The sequence below is a fragment of the Fundulus heteroclitus genome, unplaced genomic scaffold (genome assembly GCF_011125445.2).
Source record: "Fundulus heteroclitus isolate FHET01 unplaced genomic scaffold, MU-UCD_Fhet_4.1 scaffold_68, whole genome shotgun sequence".
Classification (NCBI taxonomy): Eukaryota; Metazoa; Chordata; class Actinopteri; order Cyprinodontiformes; family Fundulidae; genus Fundulus; species Fundulus heteroclitus.
Genome location: NW_023397121.1, coordinates 1,370,536 through 1,384,053, shown reverse-complemented (window position 1 = coordinate 1,384,053; position 13,518 = coordinate 1,370,536). Strand labels below are relative to the sequence as shown.

At 39.6% G+C, this 13,518-nt stretch overlaps 1 protein-coding gene across 1 annotated transcript; it reads right to left on the bottom strand.

Annotated features, from left to right (window-relative positions):
- Nucleotides 1-620: 620 nt before the first annotated feature.
- LOC118561616 (zinc finger protein OZF-like) lies at nucleotides 621-2,149 on the bottom strand (the record flags this gene model as incomplete). Its single annotated transcript, XM_036133851.1, has 2 exons — nucleotides 1,972-2,149; nucleotides 621-1,887 (listed from the first exon to the last, which is right to left on the bottom strand). Coding segments are annotated over exons 1-2 (1,404 nt in total), but the record flags the coding sequence as incomplete, so codon positions are not given.
- Nucleotides 2,150-13,518: the final 11,369 nt, after the last annotated feature.

Genomic DNA, 13,518 nt, shown 5'->3' with positions numbered 1-13,518 from the left:
TGCAAGTGCGCTGCTCTAACCACTAGGCCAGCACTCCCCTCATGTTTCTACTTAAATTCTGAACATCGCTGTAGCTCAGTCTGAAAAATTAAATAGATTAAAATAACTTTAAAGGTTTTAAGACCAAACTAAAAATTAGATACTAGAGAAATGCTGAAAACTGCTCCCAGCAAACCGCTGTGCAGTTTGAGTAAATATTCTTGGATGAGTCGTATTCCCTGATGTGTAGATTCTCATGTTAGTGTTTATAGTTGTTTTTGGTAAAAATCTCTGTCCACATACATAGATCACAAGAGCAAGGCTATTGTCTTGTATGGTATATGGGTTTTCATGTGTCTTTAAATTTCCACTTATGCTAAATCTTTGTCCACATAGATCACAGCAGAAAGGCTTCTCTCCTGTATGGATTCTCATGTGTCTGTTTAAATTTGTTTTTCGGTAAAATCTTTGTCCACATAGATCACAGCAAAAAGGCTTCTGGTCTGTGTGGATTCTCCTGTGTGAGTTCTCATATGTAGGTTTAAAATTGTTTTTTGGCTAAACCTTTGTCCACATAGATCACAAGAGAAAGGCTTCTGTCCAGTGTGGATTCTCATGTGTGTGTTTAAAGTAGGTTTTTGGCTAAATCTTTGTCCACATAGATCACAACAGAAAGGCTTCTGTCCTGTGTGAGTTCTCATATGTACGTTTAAAATTGTTTTTTGGCTAAACCTTTTTCCACACAGATCACAGCAGAAAGGCTTCTCTCCTGTGTGGATTCTCTTGTGATTGCTTAAAGTTGATTTGTGGCTAAATCTTTGTCCACATAGATCACAGCAAAAAGGCTTCACTCCTGTGTGGATTCTCATGTGACTGTTTAAATGTGCTCTTTCAACAAACCTTTTTTTACATAGATCACAGCAAAAAGGCTTCTCTCCTGTGTGGATTCTCAGGTGTATGTTTAAACTAGATTTTTGGCTAAATCTTTGTCCACATAGATCACAAGAGAAAGGCTTCTGTCCTGTGTGAGTTCTCATATGTACGTTTAAAATTGTTTTTCGGCTAAACCTTTGTCCACATAGATCGCAAGAGAAAGGCTTCTGTCCTGTGTGGATTCTCATGTGTGTGTTTAAAGTAGGTTTTTGGCTAAATCTTTGTCCACATAGATCACAGCAAAAAGGCTTCACTCCTGTGTGGATTCTCATGTGACTGTTTAAATGTGCTCTTTCAACAAACCTTTTTTTACATAGATCACAGCAAAAAGGCTTCTCTCCTGTGTGGATTCTCAGGTGTATGTTTAAACTAGATTTTTGGCCAAATCTTTGTCCACATAGATCACAAGAGAAAGGCTTCTGTCCAGTGTGGATTCTCATGTGTGTGTTTAAAGTAGGTTTTTGGCTAAATCTTTGTCCACATAGATCACAACAGAAAGGCTTCTGTCCTGTGTGAGTTCTCATATGTACGTTTAAAATTGTTTTTTGGCTAAACCTTTTTCCACACAGATCACAGCAGAAAGGCTTCTCTCCTGTGTGGATTCTCTTGTGATTGCTTAAAGTTGATTTGTGGCTAAATCTTTGTCCACATAGATCACAGCAAAAAGGCTTCACTCCTGTGTGGATTCTCATGTGACTGTTTAAATGTGCTCTTTCAACAAACCTTTTTTTACATAGATCACAGCAAAAAGGCTTCTCTCCTGTGTGGATTCTCAGGTGTATGTTTAAACTAGATTTTTGGCTAAATCTTTGTCCACATAGATCACAAGAGAAAGGCTTCTGTCCTGTGTGAGTTCTCATATGTACGTTTAAAATTGTTTTTCGGCTAAACCTTTGTCCACATAGATCGCAAGAGAAAGGCTTCTGTCCTGTGTGGATTCTCATGTGTGTGTTTAAAGTAGGTTTTTGGCTAAATCTTTGTCCACATAGATCACAGCAAAAAGGCTTCACTCCTGTGTGGATTCTCATGTGACTGTTTAAATGTGCTCTTTCAACAAACCTTTTTTTACATAGATCACAGCAAAAAGGCTTCTCTCCTGTGTGGATTCTCAGGTGTATGTTTAAACTAGATTTTTGGCCAAATCTTTGTCCACATAGATCGCAAGAGAAAGGCTTCTGTCCAGTGTGGATTCTCATGTGTGTGTTTAAAGTAGGTTTTTGGCTAAATCTTTGTCCACATAGATCACAACAGAAAGGCTTCTGTCCTGTGTGAGTTCTCATATGTACGTTTAAAATTGTTTTTCGGCTAAACCTTTGTCCACATAGATCGCAAGAGAAAGGCTTCTGTCCAGTGTGGATTCTCATGTGTGTGTTTAAACCCGATTTGTGGGCAAATCTTTGTCCACATAAATCACAGCAGAAAGGCTTCTGTCCTGAATGGATTCTCATGTGACTGTTTAAATTCGCTTTTTGACTAAATCTTTGTCCACATTGATCACAGCAAAATGGCTTCTCTCCTGTATGGATTCTCATGTGTCTGTTTAAAGTAAGTTTTCGGCTAAATCTTTCTCCACATAGATCACAGCAGAAAGGCTTCTGTCCTGTGTGGATTTTCATGTGATTGTTTAAGGTTGATTTGTGGCTAAATCGTTGCTCACATAGATCACAACAGAAAGGCTTCTCTCCTGTATGAATTCTCATGTGATTGTTTAAGGTTGATTTTTGGCTAAATCTTTGTTCACATAGATCACAACAGAAAGGCTTCTCTCCTGTATGGATTCTCATGTGTCTGTTTAAATCTGATTTTTTAATAAATGTTTTGCCACAGTCTTCACAGCTAAGCTTTCCTCCTGTGCGGCCTTTCCTACATGACTCCACATTTTTCTTCTCTGTAGAACATTTCTTATATCCAGAGTCTGACAAGTGTTTCAGCTCAGACAGAGGGTGATCTACATCACTGTCCTCTTCATCCTCCTCAGTGTCTTCAGTATCTAAAGAAATAGAAGCATCTCCATGATCTTGTATCCTGATGGATTCTTCTCCATCATTCTCTTCTGGAAGCTCTCTGCCTTTAATCTGGTCTGGATAAAGCTGTGAGAGCAGCAGAGACTGTTCATCATCCAGACTCTTTATGGGAGGAGCAGAGACTGGAAACCTGATGGCATTAATCACCTCCTTCCCATTGAGCCGCTCTCCTGGCAGACTGATGTAGACTCCCTCCTGTTCCTCCTTGATGTGGGGGGGCTTTGGGTCATGCAGGTCATCAGGAGGTCTGTGGTCTAAAGAAGCTTCTTCTTTAACAATCAGCTTCTGCTGAACATCTGCAGGAAACATTGAAACACATTATGCCATTAGCAAGTATTTTGAGCTCAGCTTGACCTGAGGCATATTATATAGACAATATATTAAGGTAATGTAGCTAGATTAAAATAATTGATTTAACTCCTAATTTAGATTTAATCTGTCAATCAATTTTAAAATCATTGTCCAGTCCCATATTCAGGTTTGTTGCCGTCCAAATCAAATAATCTGATTAAGAACAAAGATCAGCCAGGACAAAAACAGAGGGATATAGCTCAGTGTTTAGTTCATTAAAATAAAAACAAATCTATGCTTTGACATCATCAATGCAATCCAGAAAGTGAATTATGTAGTGCTGTTTTCCCTGTTTCAGTGGCATATACATTTGGCCTTTTCACATTTATATTGTTAGACATTATGACATTAGTAATGTAATAGTAATATAATCTTTATTGTCATTGAAACATACATTGAAACATTCATTACAACGAAATTTCTTCTCTGCTTTTAACCCATCACCCTTGTGTGGAGCCCGGGGAGCAATCTGGGGTTGAGGATCTTGCATTGTCCACGGCTTTACAGCAATCCCGGATACCGAGCAAATATGACAGTGGAAAGAAAAATTCCCCATTAACAGGAAGGAAAATCTCCAGCAGAACCGGGCTCAGTATGAACGGTCATCTGCCTCAACCCACTGGGGGTTACAGAAGACAGAGCAGAGACACAACAAGAGAGAAAAATAGCACAAAAGCACACATTGATCTAGTAATCTGTTCTACATTAGATGGTAGTAGCGGGTGAGCCGTCTTCTCTGGATGATGTCACAGTTAACAGAACGCCAGACCAGGTGTACCTACTATGAAGAGAAAAGAGAGAGAGCAAAAAGTTAAAAGCTGAAATGACAACAGTCATTTCAATGTAATGCAAAACTGGAGAACAGTAGAACTCAGTAGAGTGTGAAAATTAGACCCTGATGTCCTCCAGCAGCCTAAGCCTATAGCAGCATAACTATAGAGGTAGCTCAGGGTAACATGAGTCACTCTAACTATAAGCTTTGTCAAAAAGGAAAGTTTGAAAATTAGTCTTAAAAGTAGACGGGGTGTCTGCCTCACGGACCAAAACTGGGAGTTGGTTCCACAGGAGAGGAGCCTGATAGCTAAAGGATCTGCCTCCCATTCTACTTCTAGAGACTCTAGGAACCACCAGCAGACCTGCAGTCTGAGAGCGAAGTGCTCTGTTAGGAACATACGGGGTAATCAGAGCTCTGATATATGATGGAGCTTGATTATTAAGGGCTTTATACGTTAGAAGGAGAATTTTAAATTCTATTCTTGATTTAACAGGAAGCCAATGAAGGGAAGCTAAAATTGGAGAAATATGATCCCTCTTGTTGATTTTCATCAGAACTCTTGCTGCAGCATTTTGGATCAGCTGAAGACTTTGAACTGCATTTTGTGGACTTCCTGATAGTAAAGAATTACAATAGTCCAGCCTTGAAGTAACAAATGCATGGACTAGTTTTTCAGCATCACTCCTGGACAGAATGTTTCTAATTTTGGCGATATTCCAGAGGTGAAAAAAAGGAAACTCTGGAAACCTGTTTAATATGTGATTTAAATGACATGTCTTGGTCGAAAACAACATCAAGATTTTTAACTTTATTACTAGAGGCCAAGTTAATACCATCCAGATTAAGTGATTGATTAAGAACTTTATTTTTTGAGGACTATGGTCCAAAGATTACAACTTCTGTCTTGTCAAAATTTAAGTGCAGGAAATTTAAAGTCATCCAGCTTTTGATGTCATCAAGACATGACTGCAGTCGAAGTAATTGATTGGATTCATCAGGATTTATGGATAAATATAGCTGAGTGTCATCAGCATAACAGTGGAAATTAATCCCATGCTGTCTGATAATTTTGCCGATCGGAAGCATATACACTGCTGATCAAAATGTTAAGACCAGTCAAAAAATTGCTAGAATTTGCATTTTGCACTATTGGATCTTAAGAAGGTTCTAAGTAGAGCTTCACAATGTTAAAAGGACAAATCAGTGCAAGAGACAACAACATTTGAGCAGGGAATTGTCTGAAAACTGCATTTATACTCAAACATGATTTTTTTCAGCTGATCAAAAGTTTAAGACCATAGTCTTTAAAAGCCAAAAGCTGTGCAAACATCTGGATTCCATGTCATTTTCTGTGAAGTCTTTACACTGTCAAGACCTCCTGATGGCAAAAGCAAAAAAGCTCACTGACTTTGAAAGTGGTAGGATTGTTGAGCTGCATAAGCAAGGCCTCTCACAACGTGCCATCGCTGCTGAGGTTGGACGCAGTAAGACAGTCATTTTGCATTTTTTAAATGATCCTGAGGGTTATGGAACAAAAAAGTCAAGTGGTAGACCCCAAAAAATTTCACCAGCTCTGAGCCGCAGGATCCGATTGGCTGTCCGTCAAGACACGGGACGATCCTCTACCCAAATTAAGGCCATTACTGGTCCTGACTGCAGCCCAATAACCATCAGACGGCATCTGCGAGAGAAGGGCTTCAGAAACAAAAAACGTCTTCAAAGGCCACGTCTTCTTCAACGCCACAGAATAGGGGGTTTTCAGCTGACGTCACGCTCACGTGACTACTCAGTGCGTCCGCCATATTGGGTGGCAGTCGTTTCGCACCGTTGACCTGCATTGTATGACGCCTTAGGCAGTATTGGAAGTGAACAATGGGGAAAACGTGTTTAATGGTTGGTTGCACGGCCCGTGGAGGTGGAGATCAACGCTCTTTCTATCGCCTACCAGCCGTAATAGTGAATCAGTGTGAAAAAACAAAACAGCTCTCTGAACAACGCCGTCACCTATGGCTGACACGGATATCCAGGTCCGATTTGGACGGTGTTAAGCTGGAATACGCCAGAGTCTGCGGTGCTCACTTTGTCACAGGTAATTAACTGTTAAGTATTTAAAACATATAAGAAGAATATATTAATAATAGGGCTTGGGCGTTATGACTTATTACTTTCCGCGGCTGTCATGTTGACTGCCTCCGCCGCCTCTACTGCCTATGACTACCGCGTACTGTACTCCCTCTCTCAGCCGTGTTTTAATTTGATTAATTTCACCTTAACTTGATTTCAACCATGGTAAACCGTTGCTGTATTGTGGGCTGTAACAGCGCAACACATGATCGCCATGGGAAAAACATAGAAACAGATTAATTTTCCACCGCTTTCCTGCCTGGAGGCGCAACCACGGAGAACAACTGTTAGCGATAACAAAGAGTGGTCGGCTCGCTTGGATCGCGGCTGTAAGACCGAACATAACTTTCCACAGTATCCCGATGTCAATGAGAGTGTGTTCTAAACGTTTGAAACACATAGCAGCAAGTTAAAAGTACATTACATGCGCGAGTGGTTGTTAGCGCTAACGGTTAGCAGCTACTAAACTAGCATGTGCCAGAGCCCGTCTGAGCGCAGCTTACCTTTGAACGAGTTGCTGTGTTCCCACTGTTTGCTGGCTTTATGATCTGCAGCTCCTACCGGCGCCAATACGGTAAATACAACTTAATTTTTCACTGGTCATTGTTCTGCTTAAATAATTAAAGCCGCGAGCGGCGTCGATCGGCCTTGCAGCCAAGCGCCTTCGCGCACCGCCCGCCGCCGGCCGTCAGCCACCGCAGAAGCATGCGACACATTTGCGTCGGATTGTTTACATTTTTACCATCTTATTAAAACTCACCCGTCCACGTATGATGGCGATTTCCTTGATGTACATAACCAGATGTGAACTGGTTGTGAGCCTCTAGACCCTTGTAAGCTCTCATTTCCTCAAGAGTGTGCAGAGGGTTTTCACCGAACACCAGGTAATGCACTATGTCGCCGTGCTCTACATTTGGCCAATCATCTGGATTACGGCTAAACAAGGCACCGTGGAGGGCATAGGGGTCCATATGGTCGATCACGGAACATTTCCTCAGATATACGTCCTTATCTGGTCGCTCTAGCGTGCTGGCGTACTTATCCATTCGCGATACGATAATACGTGTACGACAACTAGAGATAAGGAAGTGTGCCACCCAATATGGCGGACCGGAAGTTGGCCAGTGACGTCAGTGAAAACCCCCTATTGCCCGTTTGGACTTTGCAAGGATGCACCAAACATGGGACATTGAAAAGTGGAAGAAAGTTGTCTTCTCTGATGAGAAAAAATTTAACCTTGATGGTCCTGATGGCTTCCAACGTTACCGGCATGACAGGGAGATCCCACCTGAGATGTTTTCTACACGGCACAGTGGTGGGGGCGCCGTCATGATTTGGGGTGCGTTTTCCTTCAATGGAACAATGGAGCTTCAGGTTGTGCAGGGGCGTCAAACAGCGGCTGGCTATGTGGAGATGTTGCAGCGGGCATCCCTCATGACTGAGGGCCCTCGTCTGTGTGGTAATGATTGGGTTTTTTAACAGGACAACGCTGCAGTTCACAATGCCCGCCTGACAAAGGAGTTCTTCCAAGAGAATAACATCACTCTTTTGGACCATCCTGCATGTTCCCCGGATCTAAACCCAATTGAGAACATTTGGGGATGGATGGCAAGGGAAGTTTACAAAAATGGACATCAGTTCCAGACAATGGATGCCCTTCGTGAAGCCATCTTCAACACTTGGAGCAACGTTCCCACTAGCCTCCTGGAAACACTGGCATCGAGCATGCCTAAACGATTGTTTGAAGTCATCAACAAGAATGGTGGAGCTACTCATTACTGAGTCCTTTTTTTTGACATTTTGATTTCTGTTTTTTTGAGCTATGGTCTTAAACTTTTGATCAGCTGAAAAAATCATGTTTGAGTATAAATGCAGTTTTCAGACAATTCCCTGCTCAAATGTTCTTGTCTCTTGCACTGATTTGTCCTTTTAACATTGTGAAGCTCTACTTAGAACCTTCTTAAGATCCAATAGTGCAAAATGCAAATTCTTGCAATTTTTTGACTGGTCTTAAGATTTTGATCAGGAGTGTATATAGTAAAGAGAATTGGTCCAAGGACTGAACCCTGTGGTACTCCACAGGTGACCCTAGAGTTTGAGGAAGATTTATTATTAACATGAACAAACTGGAATCTGTCCGACAGATAAGATTTAAACCAGCCTAATGCTTTTCCCTTAATCCCTACAGTATGTTCAAGTCTTTGTAGGAGAATATTGTGATCAACTGTATCAAATGCAGCACTGAGATCTAACAGGACAAGTATAGACACAAGTCCATTATCTGAGGCCATGAGAATATCATTAGTGACCTTCACCAGAGCTGTTTCAGTGCTATGATGAGCTCTAAAGCCTGACTGAAACTCCTCAAGTAGGTAATTACTTTGTAAATGTTCACAAAGTTGATTAGCAACTACTTTCTCAAGAATTTTAGATAAGAAAAGAAGATTAGATATAGGTCTGTAATTTACAAACTCATCTTGATCAAGAGATGGTTTCTTAAGTAAAGGTTTAATAACAGCTACTTTCAAAGCCTGTGGTACATATCCATTTACCAAGGATAGATTAATCATGTCTAAAATAGGACCACTGATCAAAGGGAATATGTCCTTAAACAACTTGGTTGGGATTGGGTCTAACATACAGGTAGAAGGTTTAGATGAAGCTAAAATTTTAGATAGCTCAGAAAGCTCTACGTTCTATGTGTTCAAGAAACATGGTTAAAACCTACCTTAGATTTTGTTATCAATGGCTACAATAGTATTCGTAGAGATAGAGAGGAGGGTAATGGAGGTGGCTGTAGGCCGTAGGACAGAATCTGTAGGACGTCTCCTTAAGAAGTTTCGTATGAACTGTCAGGGGGCAACTTTCTTCCACTGGGATAAGTTGCTACACCTAGCAATGATCTCAGAACACCAATGTTCCCACGTTTGCACTTGCACATTAATAAGTAATAGCCGATTAAAAAAAATCTAAAATGTGGCACTCCGGTCCAAGAGGTCATGATTTTTGCTGCTCAGCCAATCAGATCGCTGTATTGTCAGCTGATTGAGTTCATCAGTTCATCATTGCTGCGCCCGTAAGATGTTTGTATGCATTTGTTTCCAGACGAAGAAAGCCCAATAATAGCATTTTCTGGTGCCAGCTGGCAGAGATCTTGATGGCAAGAAAAATAAAAAACCCAGTCCATCCAGCCATCCATCCGTCCGTCCATTTTCTAACACTCTTTTCCCCGCTGGGTGAGCAACTTATCCCGGTGGAAGAAAGTTGCACCCTGACAGTTCATACGAAAAGTCATCCTACGGATTCTGGCCCACGGACTACTGTGTGATTTTTCTAAAACAATGGATACAATTTAGACTCTTAGATAATGGAAAGATGCTTCAGTATATTGTGGTAGAAATCTGGACAAAAAAGGGTCAAATTAAAGCAAATGTTTTCCAATTCAATTATAGAAGCTGTTTAAAAGTCAGTTTCAAAAAAAGGAGGGAAAGACAAAAAGAAGATTGTTCCATGGTGCACAACAGAATGTAACATTATTAAGTCTCGAAATAAAGCTTTCCAAGTTTTAAAAATAAATCAGTAAAAAGGGTTATAAGAAATACAAAAAAAGAGAATATTGGAGAAAATATTGTAATTCATTAGGAAGAGAAACAGATATAGATAAAGTATGGAACATGATTAAAAGAATGAATGGTATAAGAAGGGATTATAGTTATCCAGTTTAAGTTAATGATCAAACAACTGCAGTTACCAATGAAGAAAAAGCAACAATGTTGACACAAACATTTGTACACATAGTTCCAATAATATTAGTTTAGAGTGGCCTAGTAGAAAGGATTTGTTTACTGAAAGAGTGTTAATTCAGAAACAGCATTATATAGTGATGTTCTCCGGATGTTTGTTAATTCTCTTAATGAATTATTGAACTTGAAGAGAAGTTGTTTCTCATTTATTCCATATGGTGCAGAGTTTCATGTTAAAAGAACATCAGTGCTTCAATTATTACTTTCACCTATTGTCCTGATATTCAGCTGACAACACATAACAGACCGAGAGTTATTTATTAAACATTGAATAACTTAAAACCGTGTCTATTAGCACAACAGTAAAGACCAATTTCTTTTTAACATTGTCCCAAACAACATGGCTGGATAAATATTTGGATTAATTGGACAGTTATTGAATAAATGTCTTTTTATTGTTTTGTTGTATTTAATGGCACACAGTTTTATTTATTAGCTGCTTTTTGGCCTTGAGGAGTTAGCATTTTTTTCAGTATGTATTCTAAATTTTGGCAGGATTGGTTCTCCATAGGAAACATGCGACCCTCTTCCTAAAAAAGAGAAACCCAAAAGCATTTTGTGGAGGATTTTTTTCCAAGCACAAAGAAAAACTTGATACTGAACGGTGCTACATGCTAAGCTAGCATTAGCACCTCCTAAGCTACATGTTAAGCTAGCATTAGCAACTCCTATGCTACATGCTATGCTAGCATTAGCGCCTCCTATGCTACATGCTAAGCTAGCATTAGCACCTCCTATGCCATATGCTAAGCTAGCATTAGCACCTCCTATGCAGAGCTGCAGGCTTATCCAGTTTTCTGGGGGAAAGCCTGCAACGAGTTGTGATGAAGAGGAGGAATCCATCAGCTGCTGAAAACGGCTCCTAAACTTTAGCTCCATCCACACAGTTAGCATGAAGAAGGAAATCTCCAAACCTGATGGGTGCAGCAGAACTCTGGGCTGGAAAACATCCCCCATCATTGGTGTCTCCTCTGCTGCGTCCTGCCGCTCTTTGAGCTCCTGCTTCCCTCCAGTTTCTCCGCTGTGCCTCCAGCTGCTGGACTTCTTTCCAGACTTCATCACCTGCAGCAGCTGCTGCTCTCTTCCAGCCTCACCAACACTCCCGATTCTGGCCTCACAGCAACACAAGGACAAAGAACATGGAGGAGATCACCGTGGCTGTGCTGCCTGGAAAAGGACCAAAGAACCGGAAATACCTTCTTCTTCTTCTTCTAGTTTAATGTTGGGGAAGAGGCGCATAAACCATGGACGCCATCTTGGTGCGGTCATCCTGCAAACAGCACCAGGAAGCCAGAGGCGGATTCCAAAGTCTTCAGTCATCAACAGTCATCAACTTGTCTGTAAAACGAAACGCAATTATGTCAAGGTTGCATCTTTTCTTTAATTTAAGTTTTGTATTTACCCCCCCCCCCCCAAAAAAAAAGAATAATTAAGCTTGGTTTTGTAGTGTTTTGAGTTACTATGAGAATGGGTAAAATTAGCCGTGTTGTATAAAGTACTGAAATATCGGAGTCAAGTAAAAGTATAAGTACCTCTCCAAAATATGACTTTGGTAAATGTCCAAGTCACTGACTGAAATGTTACTAAAGTAAAAGTCTTAAAGTATCTGAAATGTCTTGTACTTAAGTATGAAAATTACTGTAAAAATAGATATACTCAAGTAATGTAATAAAAAGTATAAGTAAAAAGTAAAACAAAGCAAATGCAGTTTGAATGACATTTTTTAGATTTTGGTAAACTTTGAAAGTCAAATTCACTTGAAATAATATAAACAGCCAAGTGCAGGAAAAAATTATACCAAGTTTAGACAGAAAATAAAACCTTTTTGTAAGCTTTCAGTTTTCCTTCTTCAAGGTCAGTGCTATGCACTTTAAAATTGTACACAACCAAGTGCAGGCAAAGGGGGTGTATACTAAGACCATGTTTAGGTGATAAACCAGGTCTAGTTAACCTTCAGGAAGTGGTAAACCTGCTAATAGACAAAGCTGCAGGTGTCATTTAGTTAAGAAAATTAGGACTCTCTGCTATTAGATGCTTTACCCATAACACAAGGTTAATTTAACCTGCCCTATCACTGAACCAGCTTATTATCCTGTTGGTGGTGATGAGCAAGTCCCGACTTTGTCGCAGTCAATCAGTAGGTGGGGTCAAAACACTTGTTCCTCTCTCTCTCTTTTTGTAACGAGTAACTAAACCAAACATTGAAAATGTATTGGAGTAAAAGTATGCAATTAAGTTCAGAAATATAATAAAGTAAAAGTAAAAGTTATAAAAAAAAATTATACTCGAGAAAAGTATAAAGTACTCCAAAATATACTTAAGTACAGTAGTGAAATATTTTTACTTCATTACTATACAACACTGAAAATTAGACACTGATACTTTTACGTTTTGTACCCAGAAGTATTGTTTCTGTTAGGGCTGTGAAACGAATAAGAATTTAAATCGGGATTAATCGCATAATGTCGATAGTTAGCTCGAGATTAATGGTAAATTGATCACATATTTTATTCTTTTATTTCTGACAATGTAATAGCCTGTTTTGGGCATTTTAATATGCAATTTTGCAATAAATGGCACTAATAAAAAACATGCCTATACAAAAAAATATTTTTGTCCTGGTGCCATAAAATGATAAACTCTGGCCAATAATGGCTAAATCTCTAATCATGACGCCTTGATGTTTACACAATGTGTTAACAAATGTGTAAATAAATACCTGCTTTCATGCACATTTTTAAGCCTGTTAAACAAAAATAGACTTGTTCACTGTTCTTGTGGCGTGGCCTCCTGCCAGAGGGAAGTGACTGAAATAGTCTGTGACTGGGCTGAAGGGATCAGCCACAATCTTCCTGCATGGCGTACAGGTCCTGGAGAGATGGAAGATTGCAGCCAACCTTCTTACCCTGATCAATCACATTTCAGAAAATAAGAAGATACAAATGTGTGATTTTATGTCATCTTTAAGTTTAAATTTATTAAATTAGTATAGGGGACATCTGATATACGTGGACATTATGTTTTCTCTCCAAATTTATTTTATAATATTCAGAGAGCCTTTAAAGTTTCAATAAAAGGGTTGAGGAATTATTAGAGTGACAACATCTTGAAGATATTATCAAAACTAAAAAGAAACTAATGCCTGAGATGAAAAATATGTTTTTCTGAAAGTTAAATATATCCCTAATGTAATAGGAAACAATACTTTTGGGTACAAAACGTGAGGATATCATTGTCCAATTTTACCCATTGTCATAGAATGACTCAAAAACACAACAAAAATATCTTAATTATTATTTTTTTTAGATTTTTAAGTACAATATTTAAATTAAAGCAAAGAGGCAACCTTGACATACATTTTACAAACAAGTTGATGAGAAATCCTGAGAATCTGCCTCTTGCTTCCTGGTGCTGTTTGCAGGATGACCGCACCAAGATGGCGGCCGTGTTTTATGCGCCTCTTCCTCAAAGCGCAGTCGCGTTGATCTCTTCCGGGTTCTTTGTCCTTGTTCTGCTGTGAGGCCAGAAT